Here is a 24,199-nt window from a genome sequence, read left to right as displayed (position 1 = left end):
AGTTGATTCACAGTTTATTCTTCAGATTAGGATGACTTGATAATATTAAATGGGGGGTTGGTATAATGGCTATGGTATTTAGCTCATGGACACAGAGTACATAGTTTGACTTTCACCTTTGAAAGAGAAACTGACTAAGCTTAAAACGACCCACAAGTGCAGCTAGCCTAGTACTCTCCTATGAACCTGTTATTCTTCAAATGTATATGTGGAGTGAATTTCTTTTATGTTTTAGGATTTCTATTCCTGTTTACTATTATTACTTAATTATTTTTACTCTGTGGTAACATGACATCAGAAGGGAGAGTACAACAGATTTCTCAATACTGCGCCTTCTCTGAGTTTTTATGATCTAAGGGCAAAAATGCAATTAAGTAACAGATGCCAGACTAAAGCCCCAATTGCTGGGTACAAGCAGGCTTATCACTGTTAAAAATAATTTCTTCTGAAAAGTTTGTGCGTTTTATCATTAGTATATGCTGTCCACATAGCTGTGTGTTTTTGCAGAGAGGTTATGACTGAAAAATCCTGAGTTATTGATTGATTCATTAAGTTTGATAGAAGTCATCAAAGCAGTATTTTTCTGTTAGGTTGTTACTCTGGAGCATCAAACACAGTGAAAACATATAAATTCCATACAGATAATTACCAGAAGTCAAGAGTGAACTGGTAATTTGTGACAGTAACCAAGCAGTGCACTGCCATGCTACAACACACTCCGTGAGCATGGCTAACGTAACATAGGAAAGTTCCCAGCTGTTTTATGAACAGGCAAAGTTTAGAGACCCAAATGTCCTTGTTCCTCATTTATAATGAACTCTTTAAGTTGTGGTTCTGAAAATATTTTATTTTAACAGAGTGTTCTGAAGTATTAAAACTACTGTGTAAAAATGTTTTGAGGAACATTTCACATTTAATGCCATCAGCCCAGTAGTATTAATAAGAAGGTAATTATCCTTCCTTTTTTAGCAATGAATAAGTATTTCCCACATAGTCTTGGGCAGCAGAATGAATTTTATTAATTTATTTTTGACTACTGTAATTTGCAAATACTTTTTAGAGCTGCACTGGATGCATGCATAGTAAAGCACTACATCACTTGACAGTAATGAGTGGAAAACATACCAGGTTATAAACAAAAGTTTATTAATGGGTGTCACTGTTATTGGTAATAAACTCAGGGAGGATGGATTCAGTGGCAATCATTATTCTAAAACAGTATCTCAGTGACAATCCTTGTGTTAAAAACACATCTAAGTGTTAGAGATAACGTTTTTCAGCAGAATTTGCTGCAAATCACTTTTTAATATCTCCAGCAATATCAGAAGTTGACAGAAATTCTGTAGATGTGGTAGTGTCCACAACTCACTATATTTGGATGCAAGGGTCTGCAGTCAACAACAGTGTGTTTGTTTATGTTTCATGTGGTTTTAAGGGGAAAGAATTTATCAGTCAGTTGATCTCTGACAACTTCTGGATCAACGAACTAGGTAATATATTTAGTCATTATAATATACCAGACACATGTATTCTGACACTTTTTTAAATTTTTTATAGTTTGAAAAAAGCAGATGTCAAATATAATACAACACAACCAATGTATGTTTTTTCTGTCTCTTATTTCTTTGTTCTAGTGGCTACAATATTTCTAGGGCTTCAGCTGATTGACTCCTCTTCAAACATGTGGCTTGCTAAGGTCATGGGAGGCTTTGTAGGCTGGGAAGTGCTGATGTTTATTCTACTGGATACAGATGTTATATGCAAAAAGAAAGGTGAGATTTGACTACTGCTAGCAGTTTAACAATTTATTTTAGAACAGACTTTTCACATTGTTTGAAATGCATAAATAGATAAATGTAATATATATATATATATATATATATATATATATATATATATATATATATATATATATGAAAACATTTATATTTGCATACTGTTGTATTTAACAATAAAGCTGCAAGTCTCTCACTCCACGGCCTGTGAAGGTTGTGCATAAAAGGTTGAAAATATAATATATCCATACCGCTGAAACTTCTACTGAGACTGCTGAAACTTATTTAAATACACATTCCTGTTATCAAACCCTCCTAACATCTACAGTCTCCCCAGTCAAAGTTTCTGGTTGCACTAGGAGGGAGTAACCAGTATAGCCCAGTCAGCCACCACATGTCTCAATGATGCCTCATAGCTGTTGCATTGTACTGGTGGTCATAACCATTTCATCACAGTTAGTAAATATTTTTAATAGAATTATTTATCATGTAAAAGGCAAGAATTATAAGGCAGATTTTTAAACAAATATCAAACACTCCTGTCAATTAGTTTCTATATCAGTTCCAAAGTCAGCCATTTGAAGATTCTCTTCCATTTTCTTTGAGCCTTTAACCAACATTTGGTCTTCAAAGATGAACTGCATTTATGCAAGAAAAAATACTTGACATGTCGGGCATTACTGGGGAAACAAAACACCAGTGAGGCCTGACTCTGCAGACAGAGGGCTTCACCATCCCTGAAAGTCTATTTCTTCTGCAATACCTACTCTGAAGGGAATTATTGTGCTTAGAAAATGGTTTCTCTCTTAAATTGATTTATTAGTAGTATATACAGATTTTTTTAATATTTTTGATGTAAAATAGTTTTGCTGCCTAATGTTTCGTTGATGTTGGAGGACATAATTTTGATTTAAAATATAGATATATATTATGCAGGTATTTAATGTCTACATACACACACACACACACACACACACACACACACACACTAGCAGATGCAGAGAGAGAAAGAGTCACAAATTGCAGAAACACACAAACATACATACAAGCACATGCAGAGGCACACACATATACTCACAAACAGATGGCACTAAGGGGGACAGTGGACACCTTCCTAGTTCCTGCTGTAGCTTTGAATGGAGAGATTGTAGAGGTGTAGACATGCACACACACGCACGCGCACACACACACACACACATGTGCCCAGCAATTAGTTTGTTGACTGTCTACACATTAGATGTCTCACTGTGGTCAAATGAATGAAAAATGCATACACTCCAAAGCAATGCATCTCCACCTCCACCCACTAGGTCCCATATATTTGAAATGTCCCTGATTTTTGTAGAACATCCCTGATTTTCCCTTCATATCTTTTCGTCTCTTGACTTTATAGTAGATTTATGAGAACTACGGTTAATCGATAAATCTCGCTATTATAGTCTTATATTTCTTATAGCTCAGAAAAAGAATGTTGATCCATAAGCTTTTGCTATAATATTTTTAAGTGAATTAGGCCAATACTTAAAATTGCCCTTGATTTTTAGTTTTTGTCACCCCATTATTGTTAGTCTCCCTGATCTACAACTGGAATGAAGCCCCACATCATTCAGTACAAACATATACCTGAGGATGCAATCCCTGCTGCAACAGTAGCAGAATAAAAATTGCAGGCCACTTGACAACCCAATGTGGAAGTCATGGATAGTCTAAAGTCTTCACCTGATCCTTTTTGAGACCAAACTCAATGGAAGTTTGACAAGTATTCTAGAGCACAAGGAAGGACTGAAAGTTGGACAGGAGTATGAGCATTTGCAGGCCCTGAGAGCAGCATTGTAGAGGAATATTGTCCCTTGCCACACCTGTCCTGAAATATTGTCTGTTAGACATCAGGGTGGTAAAATGTTGGGGGATCACTGCTGTAAAAGAGATCAAGACCAGTGTGCTCAAAGATGGCTGCTGATTGAGTCAGTTGGGGACTTGTGAAGAGTGTCTGCCTTCTTGGGCTCTGCTTAAGTAAAGCATGGGTGCTTCCAGCCTACACTTATGGTATCCTTAATGACTGGCTTCATATATGGGGGTGACCAAAGGCTTCTTCTTCTGAAGTCATTCATTCAGGCATCTCTTGACAAGTAAATAGTGTAAAGAATAGAAACTTATGATGTTCAAGGTTCTCCGAAGGAAAGGTCAAGTGAAAGAAAAATTGTATGTAGGAGAGGAGTCCTTGTTCCAGTCTGTCTCACAGGCAGTAGTCTGTGGGTTTTCAGACTCTTAAAGTAAGCCTGAGTAGGTGGGAATCCTCCACCACCTTCTAGCTGTAAGAGTAAGATCTAGTATGTGACATGCAAGCAGACAATTTCAGGCACTAAAGATCCATCTCCTTGCACTGTGCCTACTAAGACTAGTATGTAAGAAGAAGATGCCTGCTTTAGACCCACAGGATATATTCCCTAAAGGTGCAGTCCATCATACCTGCATAAACACTTCAGGTTTCCATCTGACTTAATATTTGTGTTTCATGTAGGCCTTGAACCATGGGCCTCATGCAAGATGACTGGAGGACCATATTCATTCTGCTCTATCAGGCTCTGCTAGGCCCAGACTAAGTTACTGGGAGGACAGTACTTATCTTCATGTACTCCATACCAGAAGCAAGGCAGGCTGATCAGCTTTGAGCTCTGGCACATCATACAGATGTTATATGCAAAAAGAAAGGTAAGATTTGACCACTGCTAGCAATTTAATACTTTATTTTAGAAGAGATTTTCACATTGTTTGAAATGTATAAATATATAAATGTAAATATATAGAACACATCTCCTAATGTTCAAGCTGGGTGTATATCTTCACTGAACATTTCAATGACCACTAAAACCAATGACTAGTGCAAGGTCAAGCTCTCACTTTAAGTACAAGCCCCTGACAACTTCAAATTTTGAAAGGCCATTTAAACATTCAGCTTATTTTCTTGAGAGTTATGTTGTGGCCTGGACTTCAGGCTTTGGTCCTCATGAGAGTAATCCACTTAGGACATTAGACTGTATATTAGATCCTTCCACTGATTACCATACAAGAAACTTTCAGACACCACCATCACCTGGTTATGTGGAAGACCAAGAGATTCTCTGTCAGGTGTCTACAGGTAGCAGGTTCAAACTGTTGCCACTTATTGCAGTGCTTTTCATTTAACTTCCTCCTAAGGCAATGAAGACTAGCACAGGTCTTGAATGGTAATTTGGGGGCCACAGGGACACCTTCTAGATTTTCTCTAGAAACAGAGTGCTGGAATGTTTTACAGGCATACAGTGGGGGAGTATCAATTAATTCTAATGTTTCTGCCCTCAACGTATTCCTCCTTTTACAAAGTACAGTGATCTCAGAATTAGTATGTATGTAGCAAAGGTGTGGGTGAGGGGTGCCATGGATGAAGCCCCTGCACAAATATTTGTGGTATAACAGCAAGATTCAAATTTTATTGTCTTTTTGATTTAATCACATTTCACATTTTTTTTTGAAGTTGTGGGACTTCTGTTTCTGATTATGCATTTGTGATATGGAGCTAGAATCAGAATCCAAACTGTGTAAGAGGCAAAAAATAACATGTGGACATGGGAGCTTATACGTCTGTAGCGGGCATGTGGCATTGTGGAATCTGCCTGCAATAGGTGCAGACCTGAGTGTGGGAATTTCTGAGAAGAAAATACTAAATGTGACTGGTGGAGAGGATGAACATACTTACCTAATTAACAGGGATGGTCTTCAACATTAGAGCAGAAAACGAAGATCTGACAAAGGAGCAAACCTAGTAATTCCCAGCAATAGCCTGAGTTGTACATAGCATTGTACACTCAATGCAAAAATTTGGAAAAACTGCTTCCAACTAGTTTTTGATACTAGGGAAAATTATTGCAGTTGAAAAAAGTTGGCCCATTGTATCATAAAACTGATGGTTGTTTTCACAACCAACTGCTGAAGTTATAGCCACAGTTGACAATGATTCTCTATTCTTGCTGCTAAACTCAGATATTCTGCCTCCTCCTTTTTATTGCTGCTCTAATTACAGCCAGTTCAGGAAAAAAAAAATTGAGCACCCGAGGCCTCTCTTAATTGTACTTCACCATTTCATTTTTACACTTAGCCTGAATTATCTTGTAGTGTGTCATTTATTATATTCCAAAATCAGAAAAAGATAAACCTGTAAAACACTACTGTAGTGCAAGACCTAAGTGTAACTGCTCTTTCAGAGGTGCATAACAATTGTTACACACCCCCTAATTACAGTCAGGTCTCACATAAGGGATGTTCCTTTCCCCTCAGCTGTCCCTGAATCTTACCTTATATTTTCATTCAGTCCATGGAACGTTACAGCCAGTCTGTAAGTAAATTATTTAACTAAATTAGACCAATATTTAAAAAACTGTTCCTGACTTTCTTCTTTTGTTAACCCCACAAAAGGATTCTTAAACAAATGAAATACATACATGCTATGTGACAGCACTTGCCAAGTGCTTTATTGGCTTTCAAAGTGGCAAAACACTGTGCTTTTTTTTCTCAAACTGATAATAACATGGAGTAGGTAAAACTCCATGCACCACAAAGAATTATGATTGGGTCTCACCAATTCTAACCATTTCTTACGTATTCTCAACATGGATGCCAAGATTTACTTCAAGATCAATTTCTTGGCATCCATGTCCTGAACACATAATACAGTTATGGTCAGAGACCCGATCATAATTTTCTATCATTTGCCAGTCTTGTACATTCACTCCTTCACCTCCATAAATTTATGCCATCAAAGCTTTCCCTCTCTCTGCTGAAGCCTCACTTAATATACTCTTTACACTGCCAACAACTGTCTTAACTGCCTTACAAAAATGAGAAACACTCTCATATTTTGTATACGTATATAAGTTTTGCCAACCATCATTTTGGAATGCTTCCGACTCATTAATACTGTTCTGAGTTGCTTAATATGTCAAATATCTTTATACTACTCTTGCTAGCTCCCTGTGTTATATTTTGCATTACCCTTCCTAGGCTGTGGCTGAAATGGATCCCTTGTGAATCAGTCTACTACTCCTGTTAATAAAGACAAAGGAAACAAAAATAAAGAAAGAATGAAAGAAATGCACATAAGAAATGCTATGCCCACAAGATACAATTCCTACACCCTTATAATTAGGACCCTGATCATTAAAGAGTCTATGCAGTTACAGATTTCTGTTTTCAGAAATATAATATTTATATCCCCCCAGATTCTCAAAAGTTGGCACTGAGTGCAAGATCAGTACAGGAGCTCAAGCAGGCAATATGTTTGCCATGCGTTCCAGGAACAGCCTGCAGAGACGTGCACAAGAGCTCCTGTACTAATCCTGCACGGACGATGCCCTTGAATGCAAATCACCCCATTTGCAGGAGAAATCTATGCAAATGAGTTGATTTTGCGATCCAGGAAGCTTGCGACCATCCGTGCAGGACTAGTGCAATCAGCAGAAATGTACTCGTTTAGTAACAGAGTACATTTCTGCAAAATCCAAAACGGAGCTATGACAGCTCCACATAAAGGCTGCATATCATGTAGTAAGCATGCCAATGGCCAAGTACAAGGCCATTGGCATTGCAAACAACACAAAAAATTGGGCAGCAGCGTGCAAACGGGATCGAAGGAAAATAATAAAATAAACCTAAAATAAACATTCTAACTAAAATCAGTATTCTGCCATGCAAGTCAATGGCAGGCAGAAGACAACCTGGCCAGCGAGTAGTGGTTGCTAAGGGGGGAGACTCAGTGTGAGACATGTAACTATGTATTAGCAGGCAATCCTATGCAAATGAGGGGAAGGATAGTGAATCCCAGTTTTCCCCAGCATGTGAGTCAGGTCCCAACAGTGTAAGAGTAGGAATAGCTTGGTGCAAGCCTAGGAGGTAGGTGACATCATGGGGGGGGGGTGTCAAGCATATTGTAAGCGGATTGGAGCCCTGTGGCTCGGGTTTGCTCCTAGCTTAGCACAACTAAGCTAGGGGATGTGTCTAAACCTGCCTAGCACTCTACAAAGCCTAAGTGAGTGTGAGCGCACTGGTTTTTACAGGAGGGAAAAAAAAGTTAAACAGGAAATAACAGCAATGTGCACATTTGAGCACTCTGTTTGTGCGGTGCACCCCCGGGCTTAAACAAAAAGGCAACAGGAAGGGAAAACATCAGTAGGAAGGTAATCTAGGAGAACTAGCATAGCTGGCAGGTGAAATGTATCAGAATCAGCCAATTACACAGACAGCAGACCAGCCCAGCCCAGAACACTACTATAACCTATGCAAACACCGAACCCCTCTGGTTTTCCCCACACTCTACACCACCAGTGTATACAAGCGGGGAAATTTTAACAAACAAACCTACAAAATGAGAAGCAGTGCAGCAGGCAACATAGAACAACATGTGCAAGAGGCTGAGGGTGGTGAGGATGTCAGTGCTGCCGATCAACCCGCAGTGAGGAGATGGAGAAGAGCGTCCAGACCAAGGGTAACCTAGCAGGGCTACATGAGCTGGAGATAGTGGGGTGCTATAGGGTGGACAGAGACCTCCTACAGCAAATTGTCGAGCCGTGCCGGCCACACCTGACACACCAAACTGACTGAGGGGAACCCATCCCAGTGGATACCAAGGTATGTGTAGGCCTAGGAATACTAGCCACAGGTACCTCCCAAAGTTCAACTGGGGATATCATGGGGATCTCACAGGCATCAGCATCCAGAGTATTCCACCAGTTCTTGGATGGCATGTCAGCATATGCCATTGAGCATGTATATTTCCTCAACACCCGTGAGGTGTTGGCCAGCAATATGCGTCTCTTCCACCAAATAGCAGAATACCCTGAGGTAGTGGGTACTATAGACTGCACGCACATACGCATCAAAGCACCACCTGGTGATCAGGGTGGGGCCTACATCAACCACAGGGGACTCCCCTCCATAAACTGCCAGGTTGTCTGTGATGCCCAGGGCATTATAATGAATATGTGTGCTGGCTGCCCTGGAAGCTATGACAATTCCTCCATATAGCATCTGACGCAGCTGTACCAGAGATTTGCCAATGGTGACATCCCCTACGGTCACCTAGTGGGGAATGCTGGTTACACACTGGAGCCGTGGCTGATGACACCCATCAGAAATGCACACACACCTGAACAGGAACGCCATAATGAGGCACACGCACAGACCAGACTTATAATAGAGCGTGTGTTTGGGATGCTCAGGTCACGGTTCCGGTGTCTGGATACATCCGGTGGAGTCTTACAGTACTCATCAGCTACATGTACCCAAATTGTTATGATATGTGCCATGCTACACAATATGATCCTGCAGAAACAGCTGCAGCAGGAACAGCATGGGGTAGGGCCACACAGCCCACCACCAATGCCAAGGCCTGCACATGCACAGAGTGACTCGGAGGAGGAACAACTTGAGCCTGCCACAGTAGGCAGAAGGAGGTGTGTCCAGTATGCCAAGGCCGCAGCAAAGAGACAATGCATAGCACATACACTGACACAGTAGGGACCCAGGGAATGACACCTCTCTCTGACTCACACATACAGTAAAAGGGATGCCAAACATGACACTACTTGTCCTCAACCATGTATAGGGAGTGTACTATGTGCATCCAACATAGGCAGCCCTTCAGCACCATCCACAAGTCTGACACACCCTCAAGGTAAGTCAATCAGCCTACCAGTTACCAAATGGAGTAGAATATGTCATTACCTGTATTTATGGTATGGATGTGAGCATGCAAGGGAATTGGGTGGCTGAATGTGATGGCAGCAGACAGCAGACACCCATACTGGCACGATGACATCTGTAACACATACTGGACTCACCATAGTAGTCAGTACTACACAGGGTCACAAAACCCACTGCAGGAAATGTGCTGAGCAACATGTGTGTCCATATGACTCACATGCCAGTCAGGGTGGTTCACATACCCAACAACAGTCCCAGCCAGTAGGACAGGTGTAAACAAACACAAACAGAACCTGTGCTATGGCCCCTGAATGATGGCTATGGTTAACCTCCCCCCCATGCCTACACAGACTGACTACAGCAGATAAGGCAGTGGGATGTTAGTTCCGAAGGGTAGGAAGTCAGACACTGATATGTAGGGCAACCAAAGTTACGATCTGTAGTACACTGATATGCCTCTAGTCAGCATGATAGGTAAGAATACAGAATGAAATGGAGTACCTGACATACCAGTACAGTCATAGCGAATGTGTACAAGTGTCAGGTGTGGCCCCCCCCCATCCTACATAGTAATGCAATAACAGTCAGGTGTGCCCCCCCACTCCTGTGTAGAAATGTAGGAATAATCAGGTGTACCCCCCATCCTACATAGTAATGTAATAACAGTCAGGTGTGCCCCCCAATCCTGTGTAGAAATGTAGTAATAGTCAGGTGTGCCCCCATCCTACGTAAAAATGTAGTAACAGTCAGGTGTGCCCCCCCCGCTATGCAGAATTGTAGTAACAGTCAAAGCAAAATGATCGATGGATACCCTGCAGAGACAGCATGCTACTTGTCAGTGTACAACACAAAGGTCAGCACTGCAGCCCAAACTACCTGGACCCGATCCACACATTCAATACAGATGGCCATACTGGGCATTCTCACACACTTAGAGAAATGAAGGCAGTGTCAGTCAACAACATACTGAAAGGTCATACTGGGCATGCTCACACACTTAAACACATGAAGGCCATGTCTGCAAACACCAATGGACCAGACATATCTGGCAGTTGCAGTTGTTAGTGCAGACACTTGTCAGTATGCACCACTCATGCCTTGCGCACACAGTGGATAAGAATACAGCCATATATGTCAGGACAACACAGTATAATAAGCCAAAGGCAGACATACATAGATGTGTGGAAGAGGGTGACTGTGACAAGGAGCCATCCAGGCCTGTCACACCCAGCACACAGCCAAAGGGCCCCAAACATATGAGGTACAGATTTCACTCACTGCAGATACTAGCCCCCAGTATCTGTCAGCAATACAGACGATGTGGTGCACGTGCCAGCTGTGCAACATGACTGTACAAGGAAGTAGTCCTCTAGCAGCTGTATACACGTACCTGTGAAATATGACCCTGTGTGTGCCCGCATGTGGTGTGTCAACTCCTAAATGAATGGGTTATGGCCCATGCACACATGCTGCCCTCCCCATAGCCCTACTATGACAAGCCTGCCGAGGTCATCCAATGTAAAATACACCTTTGGGAGAGTTGTAGCCCAGTAATCTCCGTGGTGCATCCCATAACTGCGTACTGTTATAGTGTGATAAACTATCTAGGGTAGGAGTTCTAACCCCAGACTTGGCAACTGTATGTGAGTGTGTGTCTGTGTGTGTGTTTGTGTGCATGTCTGACTGTGTATAGAGCAATGCTTTTTTAGGGTACTCACACTCCCTACAGTTCATATACTTAACTTCGGCAAGGCTGCTGATGTCACTGACCTAGAAATACACCTCTGGGAAGGTTGTAGCCCAGTAATCTCTGTAGTATGTCCTGTAACTGCATACTGCTGTAGTGTGATAAAGTAGGTAGGTGTTCTAATTCCGGACATGGCAAGCGTGTGTGTGTGTGTGTGTGTGTGTGTGTGTGTGTGTGTGTGTGTGTGTGTGTGTGTGTGTGTGTGTGTGAGACTGACTCTGTTTGTGTAGAGAGCAATGCTTTTTAGGGTACCCACACTGCCTACAAGTCATATACTTAACTTTGGCAAGGCTGCTGATGTCATCCACCTAGAAATACACCTCTGGGAAGGTTGTAGCCCAGTAATCTCCGTAGTTCATAGGTTAATACTAGGCTATCTGCCCTAGGGCATTTATAAGCCTAGCCAGAATGTGTTTGGCTTTCGCCACCCATTTTAAATTTATTTTGCTATGCCCTTTTTCGAGGTTAGTATACTGTGCCTCTGTCTAACAGTGACACAGAAGTGATACCCGGGGAAAACCTACGATCTCCCATCCACTCATCAAGATTCCTCTTGAAGAGAGTCAATGAGGGACTCTGCCTAACCTGGACTGGGATTTTATTCCAGAGTGAAGGGAGCCTCTAGGTTATGAATCTGTCCCTCCAGCATGTCCTATTTATTTCAGTGCTGAGGTTCAAGTCTCTTGAGCGCGTAGCTCAATGAGATTTGGATTTTCTGAGGTGCAGCATGTCCATTAATTCTGGGTTGGACATGGCTTTATACGTCAGGCACAGATTGCCTCTGAACAGGCGGTATGCCACTGAGTAGAGCTGGAGTTTCTTTAACCGGGCAGCATATAGCATCTGTTTGAGCCCATTGATCCTCTTGGTGAGGTACTTTTGGGGTCTTTCCAGTTGCTGCAGGTGTCTGGTAAGGTACATCCCAAAAGGGGCATTGTACTCAATTATGGGCCTGATGAGGGATGAGTAAAGAGGCATGATGATCTTCCCTGATCTAGATGTGAATCCCTTCATGATTAGGTGGGCTATATAAAATGTTTTTCTAACCACTTTGGCCACGTGGTTGTCAAATGAGAGATTGCTATCAACTTGGGTCTAGCTCTTTCACAGTAAGTCATGGTAGAAATATGCTTTTAGCAATCCCTAATGTAAAAGTTTTTAAGTATTCGTCTGAACATGCCCGTAACATACACAGATAACAATGTGCGCCACTGACAGATTTAGCTATGGCTGCAAATTCATACTCTAACCAAAATGAATACTCACATTTGCTTTTCACAGAATTGCAGTCCTCTGCATTTTTACCCATAAGGCATGCCACTGATGTGTCCTTCTATTTGCAGTTACTACTATTGTTGTGTGCACATATGCATTGCTGGTATGATGTTTTTGAAACAACTTGGTATATTCTTTACTTCATGCTATACACTGCCTACGCTCACTGTTCCATACAGTGTGCATACTATTCTTACTTCCTCTCAAAATTGTTTTCTTTTGCAGGTTGTCACAACGTGCTTTTCTACTCATCAGGGGACCCAAGTTGATAGCAATCTCTCATTTGACAACCACGTGGCCAAAGTGGTTAGAAAGGCATTTTATATAGATTCATAGATTCATAGATTAGTACTAAGCTAACTGCCCTTGCGAGCCATTTTAAGCCTAGCCAATTATCCCTTGTGAGACTCAAACCCTGCACCTTGTGTTTGCAAGGCAAACACCTTAACCATTAGGCCACCCTCCCAACCCCCAACTCTATGAATATATGAATCTATATAAAATGCTTTTCTAACCACTTTGGCCACGTGGTTGTCAAATGAGAGATTGCTATCAACTTGGGTCCCCAGGTCCCTAATTACTTCTGTACTTAATGGATTACCACCTATGTGGTAATTTGTGGGCACTTTGTTTTTGCCAAAGGGGATGACTGTACACTTTTTGGCATTTAGCTTGAGGCCATGGCTCTGGCACCAGTTGTCTGTTTATATGAGGCCCTTTTGGAGGATGCTTGTGTCGGCTGGAGAGTCGATTATGGCGCCCAGTTTGCAGTCATCCGCGAACTTGGTCAGCCATAGTCCTTCCGTATTGGCCTGTACCTCCGAGAAATATATACCGAACAAGAGAGGTCCCAGGACTGAGCCTTGTGGGACACCACTTGTAACTTGCTCCAGCAATTCTAACCATGTGGGTTCTGTCCTTGAGCCAGTTTGCAATCCATCTAGTGACATAGGGGTTTATATTTAAGCTGGTGAGCTTATCTATAATGCCCGAGTGGAGTATTGTATCGAAGGCTTTTGCGAGGTCCAGGTAGGCTGTGTAGACCACCTTCCCCTCGTCAATGGCTTTGGTGACTGTTTCAAAGAAATCAACCAGGTTTAAGAGGCAGGATCTGCCCTTAACAAAGCCTAACTGGGTAGGATCCAGTGTTTGTAGGTCCCCAATATCTTTATTTATGAGGTCCATGATGATCCTTTCCATAGCTTTGCAGACCAAGCTAGTCAGGCTTATGGGGCGATAGTTTCCAGGATCCGTTGAGGCACCACCTTTATGGAGAGGGACCACTGTTGCTGTACGCCACTCTTTGGGCACATATCCTGTAGTAAGGCTGAGATTGAACAGTAGTTTTATGTTTGGGTTTAGCTCTTCTTGGAGTTCATGTAGGACGCAGCCCGACACCGCCTGGTCCCATTGATGCTGTGTTTTTTGCTTTGGAGAGGGCGGCTCTTATCTGAGCATCTGAGATGTCAGTGGGGCAGCACTCTGCTGGGATAGATATTTGCCCTTTTGGTGGGAGAAGTTTGTGCTGAACCTGTCAGCTAGGATGTTGGCAATGTCTGTGGGTTCGGTGTATTTTTTGTCATTTTGGACTAATTCTGAGCATATCTGGGAATTACCACCCAGGTTCCTAACATAACTAAAGAAAGCCTTGTGATTATCCTTAGTGTCCTGTGCAATTTTTCTCTCGAAGCTGGCCTTAGACAATGAGTGCCCGTAGTTTTTTGCTAATACTGATCAGTGATGCCTTCCCTTTTTGGGATTTTGCTCTATCATTTGGTAGCTTCCTCCTTCTATTGTATAGTTTGTTTATGGCTGGGGTCCACCAGACAGGACATCTGCCTTTGGAGGATTGGGTCTTGATTTTATTTGGGATCGCATGATCCATGCATTCCTGAAGGTGTTCATAGAATGCGTTTATAAAGGATTCTGCGGTCTGGGCCATATTTTCCACAGGCCCGGGGGCTTTGAAGGATTCCACCTGGGTTTTGAGGAGGGTGAAATTGGCTTTAGAGGAGTTTTTCACGGTGGTTTTCTGGGCAGGGGTGGGGTCGGGATGTGAATATCCAGTGAGATTAGTTTATGGTCTGATTTTACCAGTGAGGGTTACACTTCTGGTCTGGAGCATAGAGTCCCCATGTTGGTGATGATCAGGTCCAGTATGTTTTCCCCTCTTGTGGGAGTGGTAACAAGTTGTTCCATAGCATTTGAGTTTATAAATTCTAGGAACCTTTGGGCTAGGGTGTTGGAGGTAGAGTAATGCTCCCAGTCTATGTTTGGGTAGTTCAAGTCGCCCAATATAATGGTGTTTGGTGTTACATCGTCTACTGCCTCTTTACCTTGCAATCAGCAAGGACTGAAAAATATAACAACAGGAGCCAGACCGAAGGAAGGTACATGTGCACTGAATATTACACCTAATATGGCATCGATTTTAAACTCCCCGCTTCCTTACAAACACCGAGCCCCAATAAGGTCGACCAGCAGGGGGAGGGGGAAGCGCAAGATGTCAGGCGACAGCTGGGAGAACAGGAAGAAGAAACATTGAATACCTTGTTCTTTAACATTTCATCTCATGTTTTAACGGAGTCTGAATGCTCCGTACTTAACAAGGGTTTATCGTTCATTCCTTCCCGAGGCAGTGAACTTACAGAGACTCTCATAATGCTTCGGAAGTTTGTTAGAAAAATTGCTTTGAAACTTTTGTATCACAGCTCTGAATACAATGACAATACGACCAGGACAATCGCCCTCAAAAGAAAAAGTACGTTTACTCCATCGCTACCTAGTTCCATTGATTGTTTTATGCGAGCGTGTGAATTTGATTTCTATGTTTATTATAGAGAGAAAAAACATAAAAAATTGTTCTATAACTTGAACAATTCACAAAGACACTGTTTGGACTCACTGTGTAATGATCAAAATTTGGTATTTAGACCTGCAGACAAAGGGGGGGGTAGTGATAATGGACTCTAGCTTGTATAACAATATGATGAATATGATGCTGAGTGATGACTCCGCCTACCTAATGATAAATAGAGCTGAAGTTATGCTAATAATAAGGAGTGTTCAGGATGTACTCTACGATCTTCTAATGTCAAGATGTATAGACAAGCAATTATATGATTATCTAGATATTGAAGCCCCTCTTATTCCCATCATTAAGGGGCTTCCCAAAATGCATAAAGGGGTATACCCCCCACCAATACGGCCAATTGTATCGGGCCAGGCATGGGTGACAGAAAATGCCTCACAATACATACAACACAAATTATCTCCTTTGGTAGAAAAAATACCCACCATACTAAAAAACTCATTTAAGCTATTGGAAGACCTTGAAAATTCCGTATGGGTTGAAAAAGTAAATCATGAGACATTATTGGTAACCTTAGATATAAGGAACCTGTTTACGAGCATACCTAATGAGTTTGGGGTAGAGGCCATTAGAAGTTGTCTAAATGATTATGGAACAGTCAACCAAAATGAGCAGTTCGTTATATGTGCTTTATTAGAGTTAATACTCAATAATAACGTTTTTATATACCAAGATAAGATATATAGGCAAACATGGGGGGTAGCAATGGGCACCCCCTGTGCGAATGTCTATGCCAATATAGCGGTATATGAATGGGAGAGAACCCATATTCTAAATAATGAAAGTTTTATTAATAATGTGATTTATTACAGAAGATTTGTAGACGACATTCTACTTCTTTGGAATGGAAGTATGGGTTCTCTACATGAGTTCATTGAATATATGGATTCAACTACCTCCTTCCTTAGTTTTACCTATGAGGCTTCACCAAATATGGTTAATTACCTTGATATAACTATAATGAAAAATAATCAGAATGGGTTCACCACGTCACTATTCAGAAAACCTTGTTGGAGAAATGGCATACTACACCACGAGAGTATGCATCCACGCCATATCTTTCCCAACATTGTGAGAAACCAAAGAGCTAGAATAACTAAAATATGTAGCGACAAGGAAGATAGAGAGCAGCATTTGAATTTTCAAATGAAGTGTTTTATGAGTAGGGGCTATCCGGATCATGTGGTGTTATCCCCTGAAGATAGAAACAACATGGTTCGAAAAACTAGATATAAGCAAGGCTTTTGTAAGCCTCATAGGAAAGCCAATATAGGGGAGATACTGTATGACATCAAATTCACCAATGATGTTAAGTATATAAAAGAAATCATCCATAAGAATTGGAAACTACTTTATATGAACCAAGATCTGAAAAATGTGGTAGGTGAATACCCTATCTTTAGATATAGTAACTGTCCAAACTTGAAAAGGCTATTATGTAAAGAAAAAATATTATATGTACCTTTGGATATTAGGACTAATATTAGGCAGGGAACTTTCCCGTGCAAGAAGTGTTGTGTCTGTGACTACATTAGTAACCAACAGGCTTATAAAAATGTACAGACTGGCTATAATTTCAAACCGAATTTTTATGCAACATGTGATACATCGAACATAATTTATTTGGCCACATGTGAAATTTGTGATGCATACTATGTGGGTCTAACAACACGTAGGCTCAAAGATCGAGCCTACAACCACATATATGACATACGGAAAATGAATGTCAACAATGCCTTAGCAAGACATTGTCAATCATTTCCTATGCATACTTTTAAGTTTAGGGTCTTGCAAATACTTTACCCTAATAAAAGGGAAGGCAATGCGCTAGGCACTTTAGAACTATATGAATTGAAATGGATTTTATTACTTAGGGCACATATAGAACCAGGTCTAAACACAGCCCTTAACATTAGACCAGCTTTATTGTAGTAGACACAGTACAAATTAGTTCATTAACAACGTATAGACAAGTCAGAACATTTTCATTGTTCTATTACTGTTGCTGTTCATCTGATTGTTTCATATTTAATGTTTATATTTTATTGTGTTTTACGATGTATTTCTATCTTGATTAATCGATTCTTATATATGAAATTTTAAGTTAGCAATATGTAATATTTAGATCATATAGCTATATGCTATATGATTTATACTACTTAAATATGAGTATGACCAATCTTTTCTAATAAAATATTTTTCGGATAAAGCAGGATCAACATAACACACTGTATATATGATATATGAGTAGTAAAAAGTACAGCATTCATTCAATGATTTATTATTACCTTATGTATTTTATATATACATAATGTTTGATTGATTGAAGGAGAATATTGCACATATTTACATATATATATTTTTTAATGTGATTTGAATTTACTTTATGGCAGTAGCGAAAAGCTCTGAATGAATTGTACCATCTACAAGCTTTTTTCGTTCTTATTTGAGCTTAGCTTTAAGCACTAATGGAATCCAGGGCGTTGCAATTAATTAATTGTTTTTAACCGCCAAAAATGTAGCTAATTAAGATGTGTATATGATTATATAAGAGGAGCCCACATTTTTAAAATTTGTAACCTGATGAAGCGCACTTGTTGGGTGCGTGAAAGCGCTTGTTTCATTTTAAAATAAATATATTTGCTACTATCGTGGAGGCTTCTGTGATTTGCTGAATAATTCCTGAAGGTGTTCATAGAATGCGTTTATAAAGGATTCTGCGGTCTGGGCCATATTTTCCACAGGCCCGGGGGCTTTGAAGGATTCCACCTCGGTTTTGAGGAGTGTGAAATTTGCTTTAGAGAAGTTTTTCACTGTGGTTTTCTGGGCAGGGGGTGGGGTCGGGATGTGAATATCCAGTGAGATTAGTTTATGGTCTGATTTTACCAGTGAGGGTTACACTTCTGGTCTGGAGCATAGAGTCCCCATGTTGGTGATGATCAGGTCCAGTATGTTTTCCCCTCTTGTGGGAGTGGTAACAAGTTGTTCCATAGCATTTGAGTTTATAAATTCTAGGAACCTTTGGGCTAGGGTGTTGGAGGTAGAGTAATGCTCCCAGTCTATGTTTGGGTAGTTCAAGTCGCCCAATATAATGGTGTTTGGAGAGACCTTCATATTTTCCAGTGTTCTCAGGAAGGCTGAGTAGGGTTCCTGGGTTTGGGAGGGTGGTCTGTAGCAGGCTATAAACTGGAAGGCAGTTTTACCCACTGTTAGTTGCACATGGATAGTCTCTGATGCTTTGTGCTTTTCCACCAAACTGGAGGTGTGGGTATCTTTGAATATCGATACGCCCCCTCCTTTTGTGGTTCGGTCCAAGTTTTGGGGCCGAAAAGCATGGTATGAGGTATAACCTGGTAGTGCTGGGGTGCTTTCGGGAGCCCTGAACCAGGTTTCTGTTACTGCACAGATATCAGTGTTCTCCATGCTAAGGAGAGTTTCGAGTGCGTGCATCTTGAGATTTAGACTTCTGGCGTTGAGTAGCATTACTCTTAGTTTCTTATCCCTTGTGATACCTATGGAGGTGGGTTTGTCTTTTGAGCCTTGCCTAAAAAAGGCACTATGGGGGTAGCAAGAGCCTTTGCCAATATCCGAAAGCCCAGGGGTGACAGGTGCAAGCCGTCCCTAGTGAAGCATCGTGGCTTGTCGAGCATATCATCCCAAGCTGACAGGCATTGGATCCCCTTTGAATGACACCAGTACTTAAGCCAGTTGTTGAAATTGATCATCTTGTCTTCATATTGTGGCATCATTCTTGGTGAGGGTAAGATGCTACTCAAGGTCAGGGTCATACCGGCCTGGGATACATGCTCAGAGAGCTCCTCTATGTCTCTCTTCATGTAGTCCAGGGAGGTACGTCTCAGGTCATTCACACCAGCATGGACAATGACTGAGTCATATTTGTACTTGCCTTGGAGTGACCTGAGTGCTTGTGTTATGTGGCGGATCCTAGCGCCCGACAGGCTGCTCACCGTGACCCTCTCCTTGTTCAGCCTGGTGAGTGGGACATCAGTGTGCCTGATGATAGAGTCACCTATTACAAGTGTATCAGGTGTGTTGTTTAGTCTTAAGGGCTGTGACTGTTTGGCACACTGGCTTTGTGAGATATGTGTTGCACGTGTTTTGTTTTGGGGTAGCGGTTGCTTGGGTGTCTGCTTTGGAGGTCTCTGCTGCTTAGGCAGATCTTTATTTAGAGCCTCCATAGTGCGTGCCATAACTGCGTATTACTGTAGTGTGATTTAGAACTGTGTGGATGTTTTGTGTGTGTTACAATGTCTGTGTATGGAGCAATGCATTTTAGGCTAGTCACACACAGTACATTTCAAATGGCCTACTTGGCAATCCTGCTGATGTCATTCATTGTGAAAAACACCTTTGGGGAAGGGGTTTTCCAGTAATCCCCATGGTGCGTCCTATAACAGCTCCATGCTGTAGTGTGATATAGACCTCTGCTAGGGGTTCTATACCCACACATGTCAGTTGTGGATGTTTTGTGTGTGTGTCACTGTCTGTGTAGGGAGCAATGCATTTTAGGCTAGTCACACGCAGTACATTTCAAGTGGCCTACTTTGGCAATCCTGCTGATGTCATTCATTGTGAAATACACCTTTGGGGAAGGAGTACTCCAGTAATCTCCATGGCATGTACTATAACTGTGTAGTGCTGTAGTGTAATAAACTAGTTAGGTAGGGGTTCTACTCCCAGACATGACAGGTGTGTGTTTGTAACTCATATTCTGTGTGGAGGTGGTTGAGTGTATGTGACACCTGTGGCCAATGTGGAGCGGGTTTTTCATATTTCTTATATGGTGGCTCTACTATGTATCACAATGTCCCCTGTACAGGGATAACAGATGTGAAATGGCTGAGACGCTGGGATGCAAAGCCATACCCATACAAGTGACAGCAAGGCCAGGCAATCACAGTTAGCAACCTGAGTATTACCCAGAGTACACTCTCAATCCATGTCTCATACACACACACATGCCTAGGCAACAGCCAGTATGTGGGAAGTACCCTGCATATTGTCCACTGATAGTAACTATGGGGTGATAGCAGTGGGCTACAGAGGGCATAGCACCCGGTCCATCTGTCCAGTATGCATGTACACGCAGACAGTGCACCTTCCCCATGTTTCCCAGTGGACACTTGCAACACCTGTGGTGTCATCACATGTGACCCACAAAGGACATACCATGCCTGACAACATGCCCTGTAGTGACAGATGCCACTGACACCAGGGAATGCCGTTAACATGCTATCAATGTAGGTGCAGGGTAAACCTGCTGCTATTTAACAGTTCCCACCATAGGTGGGCAAGACTGGCACATCTGATGATAATCTGTGTTCACCACATGGGCCAGACACCCCAGGTACAGTTCCACATGTCACTGTACATGCATGTGGGAGGTGTGCACATCCCAGACACCATCCATGTCATGGAATATGGAACATATACATGGCGATGCACAGCATTGGCCACGCACAATAGTCACCCAGGTGACTGGATGGGGGATACACTACCCACCTGTGTGGGCAAATGCAGACACTACAGGCCTGAGCCACAATGCAGACCATTGTCATGTGGCCTGCTGTCAAGATATATCCATCGCCTAGACTTGTACAGTCACCTGGCACAGATAGCCACAACACACCCGTGCAGACATGGACTCATGCATGTCAGTACTGGCACCCTGTGTGTTTATGTATTGTATTTATGTGTTGTATGGTACGTATGTTCATATCCACATTCCCTACAACTCCCATGGGCATACTGTAGCATGCTGTCTGATGTCAGACACCTCCCCATACCCTTTGCCCATACAACCCCCGTATGACCCATGTGGTGCATGCGATACCTACACAGTGATGTGTTGTGGCAATCCCGCTACTGATGAGTTGTAATCCTGGCCCTGCCAAGTGTGTCAATGTGTGTGCATCCCTGTGAGAGTGTGGCTGTGTTGATGCTGGCACCTGTTCATGCATACAGGCACGTGTACGTCACCTTCCATATAGCTACCATGTCGCTGTTGCAGATGTCACTCACCATCACATATATGTTCTGAGGGTTCCACAACAGTAACCCATGTGGCGCATCCAATAACTACATAGAACTGTGATAGCACTACATAGTCGTCAGGGGTTTGATACCCTGTGCTGGTAGGTGTGTGACACAAACATGCCTAAGTTTTACTCTCCCACCCCTCCCTGACTTGTCTGCCTCTGTCTGCCTCACCCACTCCCTCTCTGGTGGATGTGGAGACCTACACCTACTTTGTTTAGGCAGCAGCATGTGTATTTTACGTGATGCTCATGATCAGCTGATGTCCTCTGCATGAATTGCAGCCCTCCTCTAGCTGATTGCATGTGGAACAGCTGTGGTAACATTCCCATAGCCATTTGCATGGAAACACACTCCAATATCTAGGAACATCATGTTGGTGTTGTCCCTTTTCATTCACTGTGAGCAGGAACTAGATCTGTTGTTTGGCAAACAGCATCTCAGATGGATTGAGGATTTACCTCTAACAACATACACTGTGGAAACAGGGCAACACACAGGAGGGGGGTGCACCTGACCTGACTGAAGACTGTAAGTACTGCTGTACTGCATTTGGAGTAATGTTGGTTTAACAGTGTGTGTGTGTGTGTGTGTGTGTGTGTGGATATGGCTGTCCTACATGTCTCAATACCTGCCATGTCAGTTCCATGTGTATGAGGAATCACCATCTGCAGGGTCATCTGTAGACTGCGCAGTGTGTTGTGCCTTTGGTTTCATCTGTTTCCCACGGAGCATCTGTTTATGGACTGCAGAAGGTAGTGTGAGGATTGCAGTCTGTAGATGGTGAAAGCCATGACAGTTATTGACTGCATATCCCTCATAGGACATATGTTGCAACAAACCCCATTACAACAGTAAATGTATGAGGTTATCATGCCAACATGTCAATATTGGCCCTGTGTATGTGCTTCCAGCCACAACTCTGTCAACCTTTGTACATATGTCATACATGAAGTGGTGCATATGTGCTGTACACCATAATTAGTGTCATAATATCTGATAACAAGCTAGTGAGATATCAGACTGCTACACATGTTATGTACAGTAGGGGTTATATTTCCCGACATAACCAGGACATTCTGTGTTTACTGAGGTCTGTGTACTTATGGTGAATGTCGACAGTGTGTGTATTGTTAATATGTACCGTAGCCTGTATACAGACTGTGGTAGATGTCGTTGTTCTAGTTCCCATCCTATCTGATGTTACATGCTGCTCCACTGTATGGTATCATATTGGCGTACATGTTTATAGGACCATACACACACATGTGCCATACCACAGACAGCCATCAGACCAAATTATGTAGCAGCTCAGTATATGTAGGGTCAGTCTGTGAGTGTCACATATGGGGGCAGTATTGAACAGATAGTCCATATACTGTAATATTATGCTAGCTTAACATATGTGGCTGTGTTCACATTGGTTGTAGTTATGCACTTTCACACAGGTGTATCTTAACCTGTGCTGTGACATGCCTGTAGAGTCTGCTATATATACAGGTACATGTGCATTCCCCCATAGGAGATGTAGGCCAGTGTTGAGCCAGTCTGCCTGTAGCCTGCACAGTGCATTGTTACATGCTTAGCAGCTTAGTGTACTTACCCCGTAAGATATGTGCAAGTACTTGCCAGATGTACTGCTACCGGGCCTCCCTTAACAGTCATGTATGTCAGACAGAGCAATGGGATGCTGTACAGATGTATGTCAATATCTAGTGGGTAGTATGTGGCCATGGCACTCCTGTACCAGTGGTTATTATGTGTCAGGCCAGACAGGGGTGTGTGAATGCATAACCTATGGTGGCAAATGCATACCAGTCGTTATGTGTTATACCCATCTACATGGCTGTCTACATCCATATTGTCAGGCATGGTACACGTTTTGCACTAAGGGGTTATGTGTATACCTCTGGACTGTACAGAGTGTGTCAGAATATCCACATATATTGGCCAATATCTCTGCTGCAGTCCACAGGGCCATTACGTGCTAGCAGCAGTACTTTACTGTGATGTCCTTCGGATGTCTGTCAGTAGCCAATGGCACACATGTTATAAGCAGCTGTGACCTCCCACACACACCATGTCTGTGAAGACAGTCCCAATGACAGTAGCAATAGTCTACTAATATACCTGCTATACATACCAGACATCCCCTTGCACTACGACTTTGGGACTATAGAGGCTGGGGTAGGGCTACACTCCATGTCCAGGACATATGGTGGAAATATATGTACATATAATTATCCAGATAGCCATATATATATATATATATATATATATATATATATATATATATATATATATATATATATATATATATATATATAAAATTACACATATGTAGTACTTCCAATTACCACTGTCATGGCAACCACCTACTATAAATCCCTACATCATGTGGGCGTGGTCCCTTTAAATTTCCTGTGTGATGGACATCCTTCCTGTGTGTGGGCGTCAGCGTTGCAGGTAGCAATTCCTCTTACAGACTCACAGACGCACACTCAGGGCAGCCACATATTTGTAGGAGGTTCAGGAACTACAGACAGAGTGCGAGTAGAATTGTGTTATGCTTTGTATATCACTGGTGTTAAGGGTGTGTGTGTGTGTGTGTGTGTGTGTGTGTGTGTGTGTGTGTGTGTGTGTGTGTGTGTGTGTGTGTGTGTGTGTGTGTGTACATACTAATTTACCTTGGAATGCAGTCTGTCTGCATAGCTTGCAGCTGTGGGCACATCCTCTTGC

General features: G+C 42.2%; 1 protein-coding gene across 2 annotated transcripts in view; it reads left to right on the top strand.

Moving 5' to 3' along the window:
* Positions 1 to 24,199, top strand: part of LOC122813344 (putative ferric-chelate reductase 1) — a 754,507-nt gene that overhangs the window by 634,718 nt on the left and 95,590 nt on the right. For both annotated transcript variants that reach the window (XM_044085608.1, XM_044085607.1), the window contains exon 14: positions 1,635 to 1,772. In XM_044085608.1, coding sequence (XP_043941543.1) covers positions 1,635 to 1,772 — 138 coding nt within the window. The remainder of the gene's footprint in view (positions 1 to 1,634; positions 1,773 to 24,199) is intronic.

Source organism: Protopterus annectens, chromosome 10.part0, assembly GCF_019279795.1.
Source record: "Protopterus annectens isolate FY-2018-M chromosome 10.part0, PAN1.0, whole genome shotgun sequence".
In the NCBI taxonomy this organism is placed as follows: domain Eukaryota; kingdom Metazoa; phylum Chordata; order Ceratodontiformes; family Protopteridae; genus Protopterus; species Protopterus annectens.
This window is presented reverse-complemented; position numbering and strand designations above follow the sequence as displayed.